Source organism: Sapajus apella, unplaced genomic scaffold (genome assembly GCF_009761245.1).
Source record: "Sapajus apella isolate SASKATOON/1434 unplaced genomic scaffold, GSC_monkey_1.0 scaffold36, whole genome shotgun sequence".
Taxonomy (NCBI): domain Eukaryota; kingdom Metazoa; phylum Chordata; class Mammalia; order Primates; family Cebidae; genus Sapajus; species Sapajus apella.
Genome location: NW_022436976.1, coordinates 9,116,965 through 9,137,493, shown reverse-complemented (window position 1 = coordinate 9,137,493; position 20,529 = coordinate 9,116,965). Strand labels below are relative to the sequence as shown.

At 40.3% G+C, this 20,529-nt stretch overlaps 1 protein-coding gene across 1 annotated transcript in view; it reads left to right on the top strand.

Moving 5' to 3' along the window:
- The first annotated feature begins 4,645 nt into the window (after nucleotides 1-4,645).
- Nucleotides 4,646-20,529, top strand: part of AK5 (adenylate kinase 5) — a 298,444-nt gene continuing 282,560 nt past the window's right edge. The window contains exons 1-3 of the mRNA XM_032296561.1: nucleotides 4,646-5,039; nucleotides 10,217-10,403; nucleotides 17,245-17,412. Of these exons, the coding sequence (XP_032152452.1) occupies nucleotides 4,980-5,039; nucleotides 10,217-10,403; nucleotides 17,245-17,412 (415 nt within the window). The 5' untranslated portion in view covers nucleotides 4,646-4,979. The remainder of the gene's footprint in view (nucleotides 5,040-10,216; nucleotides 10,404-17,244; nucleotides 17,413-20,529) is intronic.

Sequence of the window (20,529 nt, the reverse complement as noted above, 5' to 3'; positions counted from 1 at the left end):
TAGTGTATGCATCACGAATACATTGTTCATGAGACATGTAGTAAAGACAAAAATAAGCAATGTAAACAAGTCAGAAGGACATACTGGTCCTGATTCATATGTATGACTTAGAAATTTTAGGCCTCTAGGCTCACAGAATTGCTGCTTGTCAATAATTATAAAAAGAATAACATAATAAAAACTCAAATGTGTTATTTGCATTCTGTGAAAATAAATTTTAAAGGGTAAATTGATCTGTTCGCTTTTCTCTAGGACCCCCCAAAAGCTTTTACTTCTAAGCATACGTTAGAATATTTATTTAAGTCAAAACAATAATGCTCCTCTCTGTATTTTACTTGCAGCTTTGAAATTTAAAGGTTCTTTGGAGTTCAAGTTGCTCCCTTATTTGTAGCCATCATAGCCAAGTTAGGTTAACTGGTTGATGGATAAAGACTAGATTTGATGGAATTACAGATTTCGCATGGGTAGGTAAAATATTCCTGCAGAATAGACGTTGAAATTCTAAAACATTAAAGATGCAAGCATATCCTGAAGCAAGTGTAAATTCCTCTCTTCTACTTACACAGGAGGTTGTGCAACATGTGAGTCAACCTAACATGGGAGCTCAAATGGCTGCTATAAGCCAAGGGCTGCAGATGAAAATGAAGAAATGTGGTCAGTAAGCAGCAGGGAGAATCTACCATCTGCCAGACTCCCTTCAGAGCCAGTTGTCCTGTTGCTTCTCTGGGTTGTATAGAGTTCCTTGCCATCTATCTATTAAATAACTTTGTAAGTTAGTAAGTTTCTTGAGGCCAATTAATTGTCTGCATACTATCCTCAGGCCAAAAACCGTGAAGTCATATGTGAGATTTTCTTTTTCTCTCATATACTACTATCTGTCAAGAAACCCTATTTGTTCTATCTTCAAAATATATCTACAATCTAACCAGTTCTCATTGTCTCTGCTGCCAACATTTGAGCCCATGCCTCCGTCATCTCATCTTGCACCTGAGTCACAATAGCTTTCCAACTGTTCTCCCCACTCCTACCTTTTCTCTCTTACCTATACCTACACCAGCAGACAGCAAACCTTTTAAAACGTAAGTCAGATCATGTTAGTCTTGGCTTGAAACACATCTCTAACTTCTGGTTTAATTCAGGGTAAAAGTGCAAGAACTGACAATGGTTTACAATGTCCCAAGTGCTTTGGCCCCATTCCTCTCTGTTCTTCCCCTTCTTCACCCTGTTCCTGCCACACTAGCCTCATTGCTGTTGCCAGAAAGTGGCAGCAATCTGCCGTTGCTAGGACATTTGAACTGGTTGCTCTCTAGCCTTCTGAAACCTTGTTGGAATGTCACCTTTTCAATGAGGCCTTCCTGAACACTCTGTATAAAACTGAAGCCAGCCTTCTGGTTCTCCTTATGCCCCTCTACTTTTTCATTTCCCATGGTATTTATCACCATCTAATAATTTTATATACTTGTGTATTATATCTGTTGTATATAACCTCCTGCTCCTCAATAAATGCTCCATCCATGTGCTTCATTCACCTACACGCCTGACAGCATAGCAGTGCCAGCAATACCTGGCACACAGGAGATGTCCAAGAAATATCTGTTGACTGAATGATCATAAAACACTGCTTTCATTGTGACTCGTGTAGCTTAATCATGTATTTATACACCATTATATTTCTAGACATTACGAAGACATTGCTTGAGCTAGATTTTCTCAGCACCTCAACATACTCCTACATGGTAAATCAGGAATCCCTATATATGGCATTTACTCTTTTAAGCCATCGTGGTGTAATTTTTAAAGACTTCAACATATTTGTTTTTTAAAATAGAAAGTTTACTTTTTCCTGCTAGGATAACTTTCTAAATTTCTTTGGCTGAGACCTAAGTATTCTATAGATACAGCTATAGGTATTTTCTTCCTCCATTCGTGTGTACCTATGATGACTCAGGGAAACATTCCCATCAAGAGCCTGAAGGATGCCCAGCCCTTTGGAAGCCCTAGTCATCATCCCAATGGTTATTCTTACTCCCATTTCCTCTGCTGCTTTCACAGAACAGATCTAGACCCTCTGCCCCTTGTGTTAAATCAAGAACTCTGATTTTCATCAGTTATCACTAACTGATATATTCTCGTTTATGTCCTTTTTTTTTTTTTTTTTTTTTTTTTTGAGACAGAGTCTTGCTCTGTTGCCAGGTGCCAGGCTGGATTGCAGTGGCGGGATCTCGGCTCACTGCAACCTCCGCCTCCCAGGTTCAAGCAATTCTCCTGCCTCAGCCTCCCCAGTAGCTGGGACTACAGGCACGCACCACCATGCCCAGCTAATTTTTGTATTTTTAGTAGAGATGGGGTTTCACCATGTTGGCCAGGATGGTCTCCATCTCTTGACCTCGTGATCTGCCGCTTTGTTTATCACTACCTGATGTTGTCTGCGCATTTTTATTTGCTTACTGTCTGTCTGTACTTCTTATACACACTCTTCATAGAATTTAAGTTCCTTGACAGCAAAGATCATGTCTGTTATTCAATGCTATATCTCAGAACCTAGTACCCTCTCTCAAAGCATGATGAGAAGACAGTCTATCCAGAGACATCTGGCTTACTGTAATCATTTTGATTGATTAGAACTTCCAGGAAAGCATTCCCAAATAAACAAAGGATACCCACACATAGAATCTCATCACAGGGAATGATAGGCCAGCTTTCCCACAGCAAGGATGTATTTAGTGTTCTTTCTCCTTTCTCTTTCCTCTCTTTCAAACCATTAGCTTGGCTTTTAAGCATCATACCTCTCTCAAATAGCCCCCCCTCCCTACAAGGCCACAACTTCCTTTGCAAAAGTAATTATGAGCATTTTACCTCTTTCACACATCTCTCCCCACCCTGGCACACACCAAAATATACTGATTGTCGCTGCATAAGGCTACTTGAAAACTTGCCATATCACTGTTTACCACATTTTTCAGGCTATCTACAATTTTTAGTGCAATGCAGTCTTTCTTATCCATTCTCTTTTTATAAGCAAGTTGCCGTCACTTGCTCGGTAACACTAAAGTACACTTAGAATTATGCATTTCTTCAAGGGGAGACAGGTGAGCCGTGCTTTGCCAGATTCTTGTCTGTAAAGGATGACCTTGAAAAGTCCTGCAGAAAGTGGTCTTTTCATTCCTGTTTCCCCTTCACTGTGCCTGCCCCCAAAGTAAGCCTTAATGCTACAGACAGCAGTACTTTTCAAGCATCCTTGCATAGAGAAGAGACACCGCTTTCACTACTGCCGTAGCCAATCTTAAATAAAGAAATATTGGAAGTTGGAACTGTAAGTAAAGTGGTATATTCTAGGGGCAAAACCCAATTTCCATGGATCTCAAATACCTGCCCCATTTAAGGCTACTGTAAAACATACGGGTTTCACAAGTGTTTTCAAAACTTCACTTACTCACTTGGGTGAAACAAAGCTGCAGCTATAGTTAAGGCTTGAGCTGCAGTTGCTTCCGGAACAAGAAATAGAACCAAGAAAAGATCTGCAAAGATGAACTTGAAATGGACATTCAGACTCTAGTTTTTTAAAGCACTGACAGCGTTGCTTCTCTCTCCAGCCAGACCCAGATACCAGTGCCTACCAAACTGGTAAGTGTGTGTCCTCTCTCACGCACCCTTTTACAGTGTTAGGCTTTGTGGGAACTTAGAGATCATGTTCTCGGGGGACATGGACTATCTCCCAAACAGGCAAGAGAAGACATCTTAGTAGGGAAATGAGTCATCTTGAGAGCTAGGAGGAATATGGGTACACCTTAACCATGGTCTGCAGCAGGAAGGTTCATTACCCATTATCCCTTAGTGCACCCACCCATACTCGCTCATATTCCCCCAGCGGTGCTCCGATGCGCCGCTGTCCACGGACTGCACACTCCTCAGATCTAATTAATGATGCCCAGCCTCCCCACCTACTAAACACATTTGCAATTTAAGCATCTCTAATTCTCTACTACCACCCACCTTTCTCCTGCACTGTCCCTTCCTCTCCATGGAGATAATTAACTAGTTAACTACTTATTAGTCCTTCAGTTGATTAGGATTTCAGTCTCACACTAAGGCCTTATCCTAAAGTCTATAAAGATTTGTGACACGGACAGGGAAAAAATTCGAAACCAGCTAGCAAAACTTTCCTGAAGGACAGAGATACTCAAGATCTAAAAATTATCATAAGGGGGTGGATTCCACACCATGAATCCCCTTTTCGCCCTTCCCCAAAGCTCCCTATAGTGAAAGATGGGTGATCTTAGGAATAAATGATAAATCCTGTGACTATTAGGTTTTCCTGGGAGCTCCTCGAGGCGCCGGAGGTGTGTGTGTGTGTGTGTGTTCAAGGTCCGCAGAAGTGAAACGGCCGCAGGTTCCTAGAGACCCCGACCCTGTTCCCTTGGCCACCTGGTCCGGGTCGCTGCATCCCTGGGCGGCGCACGCAGGGAAGCGTCGCGCTCTGGCGCCGGTGCGGCACCGAGGGGTTTGACTGCGACCCCTGCGCGCGCGCGCCCCCACCCCCGCACCTCCCGCCCGCCAGCGCAGCGTGACCGGCAGCAGCCGCAGACCCGGCTCGGGGAGGCGAGGAGCGCGGCGCGCTGAACCGGAGAGGCGGGCGGACTGTCGTCTTGCGTCCGCCACGCTGTCCTCCCTCCTCCGCTCCCTGCGCCCCACCCCTGGCGGCCGCGCTGCCTGGCAGCCCGGGAAGCCGCGGCACAGCTGCTCTGAGCCCGCAGCTCCGCCGCGGGGACTGGCACCGAAGCGGGGGCGGCGGGAGCGCAGAGACCACAGCCCCCAGGGAGTGGCGGAGGGGGTCCCTGGCCTGGGCGGAGAGGCAGAGCTGAGTGCGCGCGAGAAAGAGGGCTGCACAGCTGCTCGGCGCGGACTCTGCCAGCCCCGGCTCAGGTCGCCGCAGCCCGGGAGCCTCCCCGCTTGCGCCCCAAGGCACGCGCGGCACAGCCATGAACACCAACGATGCCAAGGAGTATCTGGCCCGGAGGGAAATCCCTCAGCTTTTTGAGGTAGGGGTTAGGGCCGGCCGACGGGCGGGAGCATCCGGGGACTGCATCTCCGGGGTTCGGGGTGAGGCAGCCGCGCCCCGTCCCACCTTCCCCACGCGGGGCATGTAATTGAAGGGGCTTGCAGAAGCACACTCGCCAGCTCGCCCGAGGGTAGTCGCCTTTCCCGCGGGTTGCCAGGGTCCTTGTCAGATGGCTCGGCTTAGAAGCCTGCATCTCACAAATCAAGTTTCAGTCTTGGAGCCGAGTTCTGGAAGCAGCCTGCCCCCATCGCGCCCCTCCGATGTGGACAGCCAGGGTGGGTTGCAGACAGCGGCCGGGCCATGCTCTCTGGGGGCGAGGGCCAGGCCAGGTGGGTGCACTGTCGCCCAGCAGCGAGTAAAGACTCGAAACTGAGGGAGCCAGAGCCCTAGTCACTCTACTAGTCGAGGGTCGGGACCCCTGCGGGAAAGAGGAAGTGTGGACGAAGGCAGCCCTCCCCGGAGACAGCTTGGAAGAGAGGGATGAAGAAGATACATAAAGCAAAACCCAACCTATCAAGTGCTACCTCCCCAGTGACAGGCCCCAGCGTTTGTTCTGCGCTTTCGCTGAATGAACTCCTGAGCACGTTTTTCCGTTGCCTAGGAAGGGTTGGGCCGCAGCTTTCGCTAGAGCTCCACAACCCACCTGGAGATAGCGGGTCGGGGAGGGAGCCACGAGGCGGGCGTGACCCCTGTTGCTCAGTCTTCAGACCGCATCACGGCATCATTGGCACCTGGACCCGGGAATGGGGGAAACACCTGGAGATAGAGAGCAGGCTTGAGGAATGAGCCTTGGTTGGTTCTAAGCCGCAGCCCCTGTCTCAGGTTGTTTGGCTTCCTTTCCTTCTCTTCATATTTGAATTTTAAAACATTCCTGAATCTCAAGTGCTTTTGCTTGAAGTGGGGGGAGGAAGAGAAAAGAATAGAAGCAAGCCGAGCTTCCTAGGTGAGCTCTGAAAGAGGAAATCCTTTCGTTACAAACCTCGCCCCCCATTTCTGAAAACTGATAGCCTGATATCGTAAACTAAAGGTCATGAAGGGTTTTGTTGTTGTTGTTGTTGTTGGATTTGTTCTGTTAAAAAGAATTTTAAAACACCACTTGGGAAATTTTGCCTCAGTTTCCCCAAACTATCTTTAAAATGAGTTGTCATAATTACAAATCTTCATTTCCTCTCACTTCTGTGAGCCACCTTTTTCAGGTCATCTGAAGTCAAGATTTCCAGGTAAACCACTCATTGAGCTCAAGCGTGGTATGTGAAGCCCAAATCTAGCAAATGTGTTACCCCTGCGTGAAAATAATCAGGTGGTGTTGGATAAGGACGGGTCTGGGGAATGTGTGGGAATCAAAGAATCGTTCTTTTTTAAAAAAAAATTTCAAAAAGTAAATATGGCAAAAAAGATGAAGGTTTTTCTCACAAAGATACTACTTAGAGAAATTTCATTTCTAAGTGTCTAAAAGAATCATTAGAGCCGGGCGCGGTGGCTCAAGCCTGTAATCCCAGCACTTCGGGAGGCCGAGGCGGGTGGATCACAAGGTCAAGAGATCGAGACCATCCTGGTCAACACGGTGAAACCCCGTCTCTACTAAAAATACAAAAAATTAGCTGGGCATGGTGGTGCGTGCCTGTAATCCCAGCTACTCAGGAGGCTGAGGCAGGAGAATTGCCTGAACCCAGGAGGCAGAGGTTGCGGTGAGCCGAGATCGCGCCATTGCACTCCAGCCTGGGTAACAAGAGCGAAACTCCGTCCCAAAAAAAAAAAAAAAAAAAAAACAACAAAAAAAAAGAATCATTAGAAACATCTGCAGGAGAACCACCTGATTGCAAAAATCGCTAAATAGTACATCCTTTTTCTTTACAAATGTGAGTTCTGTTTTTCCTCCTTGGTAAAGGGTAACCACAGAGAATTTTCATAGTTTGTTTATTAAAATCTACACTGTGTATGCAAATAAGTGATGGCAGGAGTTTTTGTTCAGGTTTTATGTTTTTTACTTTTCTGCATATGAATGGCATAAATAATGCACACTCAGAAAAGGAAGTCCACTTAGGTGAAATACAGTAATACAGTAGACTTGAATTCACTTCTGGACAATGGGAAGATGGAAGTAGACTGCTGGTGACCTCCAAAGGCTACATCCTTCAGTAAGACGAATCTGTGCTATGCGCAGCTCAAGAGGGAAGGAAAATCTGACAGTTCTCCATGTGATGAGTGTAGACTGCAAAACTAAATACTTTAGGTTTTTAAGTTGGATTTTCCCTACCACAATGTTCTAGGTGTACAAAGTTGAGCAATTAGCTATCTACTAAACACTAAGACATTGGCTGCAGCTGTGGATATTAGACACCATTATAGACAAAATGATTATTGTATCGACATATTGTCAGACAAGTAAAGATATCTAACTGACCTTTTCAGATTTCTTCCTAATTTGAGACATCATGTAGAGTAAATAGAATATGGGATATCTCTGGTAGGTTCATGTTTGAAATGTGTTTCCATTTTTAGATATATTTTAAACCCACTTTCTTCTTATTTTATCATGAGTTTTTTTTTTTTTTTTGAGACGGAGTTTCACTCTTGTTACCCAGGCTGGAGTGCAATGGCGCGATCTCGGCTCACCGCAACCTCTGCCTCCTGGGTTCAGGCAATTCTCCTGCCCCAGCCTCCTGAGTTGCTGGGATTACAGGCACGCGCCACCATGCCCAGCTAATGTTTTGTATTTTTAGTAGAGACGGGGTTTCACCGTGTTGACCAGGATGGTCTTGATCTCTTGACCTCGTGATCCACCCGCCTCGGCCTCCCAAAGTGCTGGGATTACAGGCTTGAGCCACCGCGCCCGGCCTTATCATGAGTTCTTAATTCTGGCTAACCTTATGGTGTGTATACTGATCTTGTAACTTACAGCAGAGATTTGGCAATTTTAATACTGTGGAAAGTCAAATTAGATTACTCAGGGTCTCAAAGGGTTAACTCAGAGACTGAGCAATAATGTGTGCTGGTTATCTTCAATTCCTGATAGTGGCTGGCTATGAGAAGAAAAGATCTGAATTATCCATGAAGGAATGGAACTCATTGTCACATTTTAAAGTCAATGCCCTTTGGAGAACCAGTTTTGTTTACGGATGCTGAAAATGTATATTTTCAGAAAAGAGTCATTGAGTGTGTTCACCCATTTCAGGCAATAGTAGGGATAAAAAGCGGGCATTTTGCAGAGGGCACAGAGAATCTTGTATTTTCTTTTATCTCATACCATGTTTTTGCAACAGGTACAGAGAAGAATATACGAGTTTTGGAATCAGAATCGTTAAGTTGAAATCCTGGGCCTAGGAATTTCTAGTTGAGTAACCTTGAGTTAGTCACTAACATCTCTGAGCCATGATTTCTTAATCTATAAAATGGGGATAATAAAGTCACACAAGGCTGAGAAGTCACTGGATATACAAATAAATAAATGACACAGAGGGTTTTATGTATTAATAAGGCTAATACTGGGTTGGCTTATGGGAGGAATGTGAGAAGCTCAACTGCAGTGTGTATGTATATAGGACAGATTTTGACACATAAACTGGATTGGATGCCCAGGTAGTTTTTTCTGCTCCCTTTGCAAATGAACTTGGCTGACGGAGGTGCACACTCCAGACTACTCTATTTAGGTTTCAGAAAGCAAATGTACCTAGTGAAACTTGCCTACCATTCTGAGCAAATTACACAGAAAAATAACTGAAAAAAAATACTGTATTTAAACAAATGTCAACCCTTAGAAGGGTGTTTTGTATACTAACAATGTATATTCATAAGAATAATCCTTTATGCTTTTTCCATGAAATACTCTAAAGGAAAATATTTTGCACATAAGTCCAGCTTCCAGGAATCAGCATTTCCAAACTGGTAGCATTTTTAGAAACTAGTACCAATGACACATCAGACACCACGAACCAAAAAAGTAATAGCAGGATCCTGTTTTTTTTTGTTGTTGTTTTTTTTCTTTCTCCTCTGGAATCTCATTGGGATACTGGAGTGACTTACTCTATGTCAAATAGTAATTTTTTTGAGTGTCAGACCTCAAGTTTTTTGAGTCTCACTTAGACTTGAGCTTCGAGTGGTTTCTGTGTTTTCCACTTGTAAAACAGTTAAATATGCTCCTACTAAATGCCAGGGAAAGCATCAGTATCTGGGGATTGAAAAATGAATGAAACTCACTCTGTGTTGTTGAAGAGCTTATAGTTTAGAAGACAGACCAATGCATAGCCTAATGGTTTATGACATTTTATTCTAGATACCATGGGAACACAGAAGGGGTTCACAGACCAACCTAGGGATTCACAGAAGACATCTTGATAGTAATAATAACTAAAACCACCAACAAAGTTTTTGGGCACTTACTGTATACCAGGAACTTAATATGCACTGTACAAATATGAAATTATTTAATTCTTAAAAAACTCTTTGATGTCTTTATAATCACCCCAATTTTATAAAAGTAGAAACTGAGGCTTAGAGACTTAAAGGGTGAGTAGGAGTGAGATAAATAATGACCAAGGGCATTTTCACATACTGCATTTCATCTCACTGTGATAAAGTGAATGGCTCTTCCATTTTAAACTATGTAGTTGCCTGAATTGTTTAAGAGGCAGAGAATATGAACTGAAAACTAATTAGGCAAGAATTTAAGGGATTATCTTAGTGACTCAGTCAGATTGTAATTACAACTCTAATTGTTTATTCAAAGACAAATGCCAGGAACATAAACAACCAGAATTCAAAGATGAGGCATAACACTATTTTAACAAAGGTGGGTGGGGCCAAGTGCGGTGGCTCATGCCTGTAATCCCAGCACTTTGGGAGGCCAAAGCGGATGGGTCACCTAAGGCCAGGAGTTTGAGACCAACCTGGCGAACATGATGAAACCCTGTCTCTACCAAAAATACAAAAAGTAGCTGGGCATAGTGGTGTGCACCTGTAAACCCAACTACTCAGGAGGCTGAGGCAGGAGAATCACTTGAACCCAGGAGGTGGAGGTTGCAGTGAGCCAAGATCTTGCCACCACACTCCAGCCTAGGCAGCAGAGTGAGACTGTCTCTCAAAAAAAAGCATAAATAAAATTAAAGAAAAAACAAAGGTGGGTTTAAAACGTATTTTATTGTACATGTTTTATTTCAGAGCCTTTTGAATGGACTGATGTGTTCTAAGCCCGAAGACCCAGTAGAGTACTTGGAAAGTTGTTTACAGAAAGTGAAGGAACTAGGTGGCTGTGACAAGGTGAAATGGGATACATTTGTCAGCCAGGAAAAGAAGACCTTACCTCCATTAAATGGTGGACAGTCACGGAGATCCTTTCTAAGAAATGGTAATGTATATGGAGAATAACAGACCATTTTATAGTTGTAGCAGTCTCTTTAAAACATGCCATATAAACTTTACACAGTGATTTCATTTGTTGAGTTTACAAATGCCTGGAAGAATATAAGTCCTTGGATCATGATTAATTTCTCTCTGCTACTAATTCTAATCACTTCCATAAAAAGACAAAGAAAACTACATACCATTGTCCAGCAATTCATTAGAGGCTTAATGAAATTTTACATTACCGACTTTATTATTTTGCAAAATAAATTACATTAACAAACCATGAATTTTTCTTAAAATTGCAAATACGATTTCTCTCAGTAAATAAATACAGGTAAAATTGGTAGTTGTTACATAATAGTTCAGCATTTTTTATTAGCTAGAAAGAGATTTGGCCTATTAATGTTTTCAAGTTCAGAGTTCATATTAATGCATCTGCATAAATTCATGTAAAGTTTATACTAGTGATAAAAACTTCAGCTGAATTAAATTTAAAGGAGTTTAATTCAGCAGTGAACAATTTGTGAATTGGTCAGCCCCCAGAAACACAGCAGATTCACAGACACACCAGCACAGCCACATGGTGGAAGAAGATTTATAGACAAAAAAAGAGGAATGGTGTACAGAAATCAGAAGTGAGGTACAGAATGGCTAGATTGGTTACAGCTCAGCATTTGCCTTATTTGAACACAGTTTGAACACTCAGCAGTGTATGAATGGTTGAAGTACAGTCGCTGGGATTGGCCAAGACTCAGCTGTTGTTACAGGCACATACACCTAAGTTAGATTTTCAATCTTGTCTACCTATTAGGCTAGGTTGCAGTTTGTCCACAAGGACCCAAATAATAGAAGTATGGAGACCTTCTCAGGCCATATTTAGTTCACTTTAACACTAGTTAATTCAATAAAAATTTATTAAAGCTACTGAATGCAATGTATTAGATTAGGCGTTTGGGTGCTATAAAAGAAGTTGGAGAAGTAAACTTGTTTAAATTTTAGGAATTGTTTAGAACTAAAAACTGCAGTTCATTGGAGAAGATTCATGGTGCTCTGATCTCTTTCTGAAATATATGCTTATCAAAATTAGGGATTCAACATGAGCCTACCAGCCTTTTGGGCTCTAGGTGAAGTTGAGAAGTATAATAGTATATGCAAGTGAATCAGTTCGAAGCAGGGGAAACTAAATTAATTCTTTTCTAGTGGCCAAGTTCATCATATTTTCAAAACTGAAACCATTCTCAAAAATCGTACCACAAAAAGTTGATGCTATACAGACAGAATTTGAAATGGAGACAATTCTATCTGCAATGAATATAAGCAGGAAGCAAATCTTAGTTTGCTTAACCTTGTTAGTGACGACCCACTTAGATTTTACTTGAATGCAGGGTGGGAAAAAGTCACAGTGTGCTAATTTTCAAGAAACATAAGCAAAAGAAGAAAAACAGAAATAGCTTTTCCTCAGAAACATTTCTAAAGAAAAGAGTCCTTCACTGTTCATGCATGAGTCAATGATATGACCCCGACCAAATTTCTCAATGCTGCTGGAAAGTAATGAGATGTCTGAAATTGCTATTTAAAGCTAATTTTAGAAATCTTCAAATGTTATAACAGACCAAAAAACAGATAAATAATTAGAAAACTTTTGGTGTGACTATAAGGTAATAAGATCTGCATTCTGAGTCTTAGAGAGCAATTAATCTAACTACTCTACAAGGTCTCTCACCGCTGTCCATCTTACATAGACAGGAGGTAAAATAACACTCAGTACAAAATAAGCCACGTGGTTACATTCTGTGGGAAGTCCTAAGGTGGGGTTGTGTCTGCATATGCTTACTAAATCGACTTTGCACCACATATTTTGATTTAACCCTTAGAACTCTTACAATATGAAAGAGATTTTTTTCTTACCATACAATCTATTCATAGACCTACTTTCTGGTTTGATAACCAAGCAGAGTCCCAGGTATAAAGGTCACTCTTTGTAAATCAGCAGGATTTCTAGTTCACTTAGAACAGCCTGCTACACAGAGTAGTAAATGAACGGAATTGGAGTTTAGGACTCCAAACTGTGCAGTCACAGCTTAGATGTGTCCTCTCTGTGGGCAGCAGGTACTTATGTTTGTATCTTTAGCCAGTTGCTGCTGCAGCACACCACTTAATTAATTACTGCTTTGGTGAATAAATGATATTTTAGTGGGCTTGAACAGTTCATACACATCCCCAACATACGCGAAGCTTACTTTCCAGGGTGTCATCATACTTAGTGTTAAATACGTACCCTGTACTCTTGTTAGAAGGGAGATTAATACAGGGACCTGCTTTCTAAACCTTCAAGTACTAATAAACCTGAGGTATACATTTTAAAAATTAAATATAAGAAGTTGTGATATCTACCTAGTTGGAAAGCTGCCCTGACTGGGTGTAAAAGTGACTGCAACAAAATGAAATCTTGATGCTTCTATTTGATAAAATTTTTTACTGTTGCTTGTCCTGGTTATACGTAGAAGCTAGGCAGGCCACGTGTCAATAGAGAATGGTAAGGACTGTGGCCAAATTAGAGAGCAGAACTGGAAAGAACAGTCGTTGTTTAGAGACAGTTAAGTACAAATTTTGTAAAAATGTCCAGCTGAACAAAACACATCTGTGGGGCTATATTGGGTGCACAAATTGTGAGTTTGGAATTCCTGATCGAGCAGGATAAGCTAAAACAAGAATGGAAAATGTCGGCTTAATTATCATTAAAACAAGATTGCATGTTAATTTTAGGTTCTCCTTACCTACTGATACTTTACCAGAATTCCCACACAGAGATCTTTTAGCTAATCATTGAATACAAACTTTTCATATACCTATGGTGGTGAGAACGTTGCATCACACAGACTTGTATCTAAAAGGTATGCTAAAAAACAGAAAATGGTAACTGGCCTTTGGGTCTGGTCTGGGGTCTCTCTGTGAAACACAATCCTCAGAAAGTGGGTAAAGACCACACGTTGGAGGATGAGGATGTCATTCAAATTGTGAAGAAGTGAAACCCTCCCCCTTGCCCATCTGCCGGGTGAACCACAACAACTTTCCCCATGATCAAGCACCCTATCCCAGTTCCTTCTGGCTTTGACAATCACTGGATCAGGATCCAGGGGAGGGAGACAGAGGCACCCAAACTGGAACTTTATTTGTCTTACCTTGGTGTCACTGTGTATGTTGAACTGCATAAAAGACCTGGTAGGCTGGTCAGCTACATGCAAAAAAAAAAAAAAAAAAGAAAAAAACAGAAAATGGTTTCTAAACTGATTGGCCCTATAATAATACAATTCTATTTTGTGAAATGCTTTATTCTTTTGTGCTTTGGAGGTTTTAGCTGTAATGTGTGGAATAGTTTATTACATTCAACAAAATTGCTAACTGCCCAGTATCTTAAAGCATAGTGCTTATTTCTAGAAATAAGAGTGATTTGTGCATTTTTTGCAAAAATATTGCCATAGCTATGCTAATGTATCGTTACCGTGAAAAATTATTCTGAGAAATGAAACGTTTTCATCTTATCAAGTTACTTTTCTAAGTTAAAATATGATCAAGCAAGGATTAAATTATTTGCTCTTTAAAGTGTTAAATATGAGGTAAGCATCCCTTTCTTTCTGTCACTTGCATACAATGGAATAATTATCTGTGAATAAGAGTTCTAATCCATAACCCCAGACATTCATAGAGCCTGTCTTCCAGAATATCTCATTATCTTATATTCAACATGTCCAAAACCAAACACACCATGTTTACTTCAAAATCAGCACTTACTACTTTTCCTGTTTCCTGCAGTCAGTCAGTAAGTCAGTTGGGCAATAAATTGACCATTTATTGAGTACTACTATGTGTTCAGACATTATTTTAGAACTGAAAATACAACCACCAAGACAGAACAGACATGGCACCTTCCCTCAGGGATCTTACAGTCTAACAGTGAAGTCAAGCAGTAGAAATATAGGCAGGAGCAAATGGTAGTATAGGAAACTCATATGTTAAGGAATTAACCATGTTAACAGAGGGCTGAATCTAACCTAGGCTGGGGTTCAGGGTCGGCTTCTTGGAAGAAGTGATGTGCTTATACTTGGAGCAGGAAGCTAAGTATATGTTAGCTAGAGAAGAATGGAAGAGATTGTACCAGGGAACAGAGAAGAGAAGTTCCTGAGGCAGACAAAGAGGCTATAATTTGGTCAGGAATGAGAGAAGTCCAATATTGCTAGAGCAGAAAAGAGAGGGAAGAAAGATGCTACATGAAATGCAGTATGTTCCTTGTCCTTTTAGACTCGAAACCTGGAAGCTGTTTTTGAACTGTCACCTCCTGTCATTTCTCACATTCCAGCCCTAATCATGTCTTTTATATATAGCCATCCATTTCCATTTCCACTGTTACCACTCTAACCTAAGCCTTTATTTCTCATCTGTTGACTACTTTAACAGCCACCTAGCTGCTACTCTTTCTGTTCTTAGTCGTTCCCTGCTCCAATTCATTTTAACTAGCAGATTAACCTTCCAAAAAAATTTATTTCATTGCTTCCTTTCTCTTACCACATGCTGGCAAAAATCCTCCACTGACTTTTTACTAGATTAAAGCTAAACCCTTTACCCTGGTAAAGGGCTCAAGGACCTCCACACTGAACCACACTCTGCCTGCCCATTTTATCTTCTGAGTTTTCTCTGTGGGAAACTATTTCAGTAAGACGTTATCTTTAACTCAACAAATATCTATTGGACATTGACCATCTGCCAAGCACAGTTCTAGATCCTAGGGATACAGAGCTCCAGGCAATAGGTAAGGCCCCCCCTCTCATGACACTTCTAATCTAATAGGAGAAGACACACAATGAATGAATGGATACATGAAAAAACTCTCAGATGGTGAAGTGGTAGGTGCTGTGCAGAACATTAAAGTGATGTCCTTGAGATTCACTGGGAGGCTGCACTAGATAAGAAAGTCTGTAAAGTCCTCTTGAAGGAGGTGAAATTTAAGGTAAAGTGTCAATGGCAAGAAGCAGTCAGCCATGGGAGCAACAGGGGAAGAACAATTCAGGCAGTTGATTGTGGGAGCAAGCATGGAAGCAGGTAGATCTGTAAGTAGTCTATTATGATATTCCTGGTAAACTATGATAATGGCTTGGAAGAGTTGTGATAGTAGAATGGAGAGAAGCATATGCATATGGCATATGTTTAGCAAATAAAGTCTTCAGAATAGATGTGCAGAAAGAGGGAAGAAAGTAATCAAGATAATGTTTTGTCTTACGTTGGATGAAGTAATTAAATTTCAAGGCAGAGGGGGATACTGTTGTTGGTGTTTTTCCTGATGTTGCCCTTCCCAGCTCTTTCAAAAGGATATCTGCTGTCATCTGCAGACTACTCCATGCTTTTTATGAAACCAAAATGAGTCTAGTGAGTCTGTGGTCAGTGCCCTTATTTATTGTATCATCAGAAAATAGAAAGTTCTAATGGATCAACACCTCTGGGAGGAGATGCGAGCCTTATGACTACCTACTAAGATACGGTAGTCCCCTTAGCAGAATTCCTCATGGAAGGGCAGATGGCCTCCTGTTTCCTTTGTGCAAGTGCTGTGTGGGTAGTTGGTGCTTCTCTGTGCCTCCTGGAATACTGACACCTGAGGTGAAGAAGAAGGAGTCATAAACTATATATAAACAACTAGTTGAGACTATCTCCCTTGGACTTGCCACCCGCCTCCTCTGGTCCTTTTGAGTATGTCATTTGAGTTTCTAACTTAGAATCTTTGTACTGTTCCCACCAATTGGGTTATACTTCCTACATTTCATCACCTGTGCTTGTCTTTCAGAGTTCGGGTCCTGCCTCCTTTGCAAATAATTTCTTACTACTGCACCGCAAATGTAATTCATTGAATGATGTGGTGTTTATCAGACAGATATTCATTTTAACATTTATCTGGCTGGTGTTCATGCAGCTATCAGATATAAACACATAAGCTGTACTTTATAAGCACTGAAGGAACAGGACTACATCTTATTCTTCCACCAAATCATTCTTAACACACTAACATGTCTGGTATGTTATAAATGGCAATAAATAGAAATATTTATTGCCATTGTAGATACAAACTTAAACTTTTGCTTTTACATCTTTAAATCAAGTAGATTAAAAATAATAAGTATATTGATAAGGTAAAGTTAGATGACGTTAAAAGATATTCCAATTATAGGAATTATTTGCACCCTTCTACCTGACTTATGACAGTACCTTAATTTTTTATTCATTATGCCACCAAGCCATTCTATTGGACCCCAGTAGCATTCCTGGGTCATAGTAAGTAGCTTATCTATATTTGTTGAATGAATGAAAGTCATGATATATAAGCGTTAGTCTTATGGACAGTCAGCTACATTGTGAAGGTTATGTACTACATGACTCCAGAGAGTACCATTTGCAGAGGCCAAGATGTATACAACCTACACGACTAGGTAGTATCTGAGCAGGTTACTCTAGGGCAGAGGGTGGCAAAGTTTCATGAGCCAAGTTCATCTCATTACCTGTTTTTATAAATAAAGTTTTATTGAAACACAGGCACACTCATTTGGTTATTATATTGTTTATGACTGCTTTCATACCACCATGGCCAAGTTGAATAAAAACTGCACGGCTCTCAAAGCTCAAAATATTGACTATCTGACCCTTTACGATAAAACCTGCTGACCACTTAGGGAGTCTTCTTCCAGTTAAGAGAAAACAAACCCACTTAATTTTAAAATTGCTTTTACTAATTATTCAAGTGTGAAAAGTGTTTTATTATGGTGTTTTTTCCTTTTCAAAGTTATCTTACTCTTTTGCAGTAATGCCTGAAAATTCAAACTTTCCATATCGGCGGTATGATCGGCTCCCTCCAATCCATCAATTCTCTATAGAAAGTGACACGGATCTCTCTGAGACTGCAGAGTTGATTGAGGAGTATGAGGTTTTTGATCCTACTAGACCGCGACCCAAAATCATTCTTGTTATAGGTATGAGGACAGAAAGCAAAATTCTCATACTGTTGCTATCTCTGTTTAAATGTTTACATTTCAAAAAAGTAAATTATTTATTATATGTACAAATACTTAGTTGGATAATGACAAGCATTAGAAACAAAAGCTCAAGGGACGATAAATGGAAATATTCTTAGGATAAGTTTCAATAGAATAGAAATTGTTATAATTGTATAATCTAATGCCTATTGCATTTTCATAGATTCCCATGAAAATGTCATAGAAATTCTCTATAATGAATTGAAAGTACTGTCTTCAAGATTTATTGTCCTGTGGTTTTATTTAGTTAATCTTTATCGTAGGTAACTGAGCCAATTGAAGTTTTCTAAGAGCTGGATGTGGTGGCAGTCCCAGCTAGTAGGGGGTCTGAGCCAGAAGGATCCCTTGATCCCAGGAGTCCAACTTGGGCAACATAGTGAGACTCTGTTTCTAGAAGGAAAAAAGAAAGTTTTCTAAACATAATGTAATTTTTCCCCTTTTTAACTCAACAAGTTAAATTTTTACTCACTATTAACTTTAGAGGGAAAAATAAATAATAATAGATTGGTAAAGATTCATATAAATGAATCTTCTTTATGGCAAATTGACACCTACAATAAATCCAGTCACTGTTAAAAGATAAGCAAATCTAATCGAATAGTGTTTTACATAGCACATAACGTCTGAGTATTAAACAAAATAACAATGATCATAGTTCATTTTAAAAATTTCCACCATGAATCTTATGTTGAATATGGAAATATCAGTCCATGATGTTTCACAAGAAATAGAAATGAAAATGTTTTAAATATTTTTGAAAAATTCCTTTTTGGTCAAGCTGGGAGGATCACTGAGCCCAGGAGATTCAGACCAGCCTGGGCAACATAGTGAGACCCTGTCTCTACAAAAAATTAAAAAACTTAGCTAGGCATGGTAGCACACACCTGTAGTCCCAACTACTTGGGAGGCTGAGGTGGGAAGATAGCTTGAGCCCAGGTGTTCAAGGTTGCAGTCAATTCCACTGTACTCCAGTCTGGGTGACAGAGACCTATTCTCGAAAAGAAAAAGAATTGTGGCTACTTTTGCAAATTCTTTCTCAAAATCTATGAAAATGATGAAAAGACCTGTGAATATGCAACACATAGTAATTGTTTCACTTTTCAGTTAGAATCACCTTTCACAGAGACAACCAAAGCAAAACTCTGGGATGAAATGTTCAAAGCTATTCTAGCTGTTTGCATTAATAGAGTGCCAAATGTATAGAGACCCCATGCAGGGAAGTAGTGCTCCTGAGGACACAGCAATGTTGGCAACTAGGAAAAAAGCTTGCAAATAAACACACCATGCTATAACAAGAATTTAAGCTCACCAGACTAGAAGGAATGACATTTGCACATTTTAAAGTGAAATGAAAATGCAATTGCAAATATATCTGGCCCTGAATTGTTAACAAAGCCAGATTTGTTCTGTAAACAAAATTATAGGAAGAGAGTTTAAAGTCAGCTTTTGAAGAGTTAAAATATTCTTCTTATGGCTTTTTTTTTTTTTTTTTTGAGACGGAAGATCCTGCTCTGTCCGAGGCTAGAGTGCAGTGGTGTGATCTCGGCTCACTGCAACCTCCTCCTCTTGGTTTCAAGCAATTCTGCCTCAGCTTCCTGAGTAGCTGGGACTACAGGCACACACTGCCCTGTCCAGCTAATTTTTTGTATTTTAGTAGAGATGGGTTTTCACTGTGTTGCCCAGACTGGTCTCGAACCCCTGAGCTCAGGCAATCGGCCCACCTTGGCTTCCCAAAGTGCTAGGATTACAGGCGTGAGCCACTGCGTCTGGTTGCCTTAGGGCTTTATGGTAGACACTGTTAATGCCATAAATCTCTATTTTTCAAAGTGGAATGCTTAAAAATGTCAAGTCCTTTCCTAGAAGACAAGGAAATACTTTAATAAATAATGGAAGAACAGGTGAAAAATAATTGAGAATTCTCTCATCATTTTATGATTTTTATGTGGACAGAACACATTCTTTCTATTTTGTTGTTCTTGCTGCTAGTAGTGAAGTATTGGTCATTATTAACAGGATGAACAAATGGAAGCTTGATTCTTCATGAAAATGGTTTGATATCAAATTGATCTTCTATAAAAGAGCACAAATATTTTTTCTGTGCATTATGAATTTTATATGAAAAAATGATTAAAATATGTCAATAAACTAAGATATTTGGAGAAAATATTAATGCTCAAATCCCCCCCACTTCACATTTCTTTTTATTCAGTGAAATCAACTTGTTTCCCAAGATTGTGATTCTGGTTATAGACATACACCATATTGTAACATTTTATATATTGCAAAAATGATGAAGAACCAATAAATGTAAATCATTTTAAGATGATTGAAACAAGGAAAGAAAGGAGAGGGTGGATTTCAGGTTTTCTGAGATAATTGGGGCAATTTTATGACTTTTATGGAATGACAAAATAATTGTACCTGAACCTTACAAATTTGTATTAGTCCCAACCCAAAAAAGTGAATGGAGGTATGGATGCCCACATGGTTTCTCTTCCAGTGCTGCAGAATGTTTTTAAACCTGGCTGTCTTAGAACACATATGAATCTCTGTTATGTTAACATAATCATAAAATATCAGTGAGATGGACCCTGATATTTATAAGTATTAGAGATAAGTGAACAGAACAAAATTAAGCCCATTCTGGCCTTAGAGAAAAGTAAAATAAATAGAAACTTTCAGTAATTAAACTCATCCAATAAGTTAATGACAGAGAATATCTCTGTCAATTGTGCCAATCATATTTTTTGTTGTCTACTGTTACCTCCATTAGTTGACCAAAAAAAATTTTTTAAAAGTATCATAACTTTCTCAGTGTTTGAATTTTTTAAATTAATGGAGTGTATAATCTCTTAGTTTGGTGGTTGTGATTAAGTGTGGAAATACAGTTTCTGAAAGATACCTGATTCTTCAAGGAGTAAATCAGTTTGAATTTTCAATGGAATTGGCTAGAGAATTTTTTTTATTTCAAGCCAATCCATGATTTGCCCATATATTAGTTAAAGCAGCTATTTGAAACCAAAACTTACTTTTTTTTTTTTTTTTTTTTTTTTT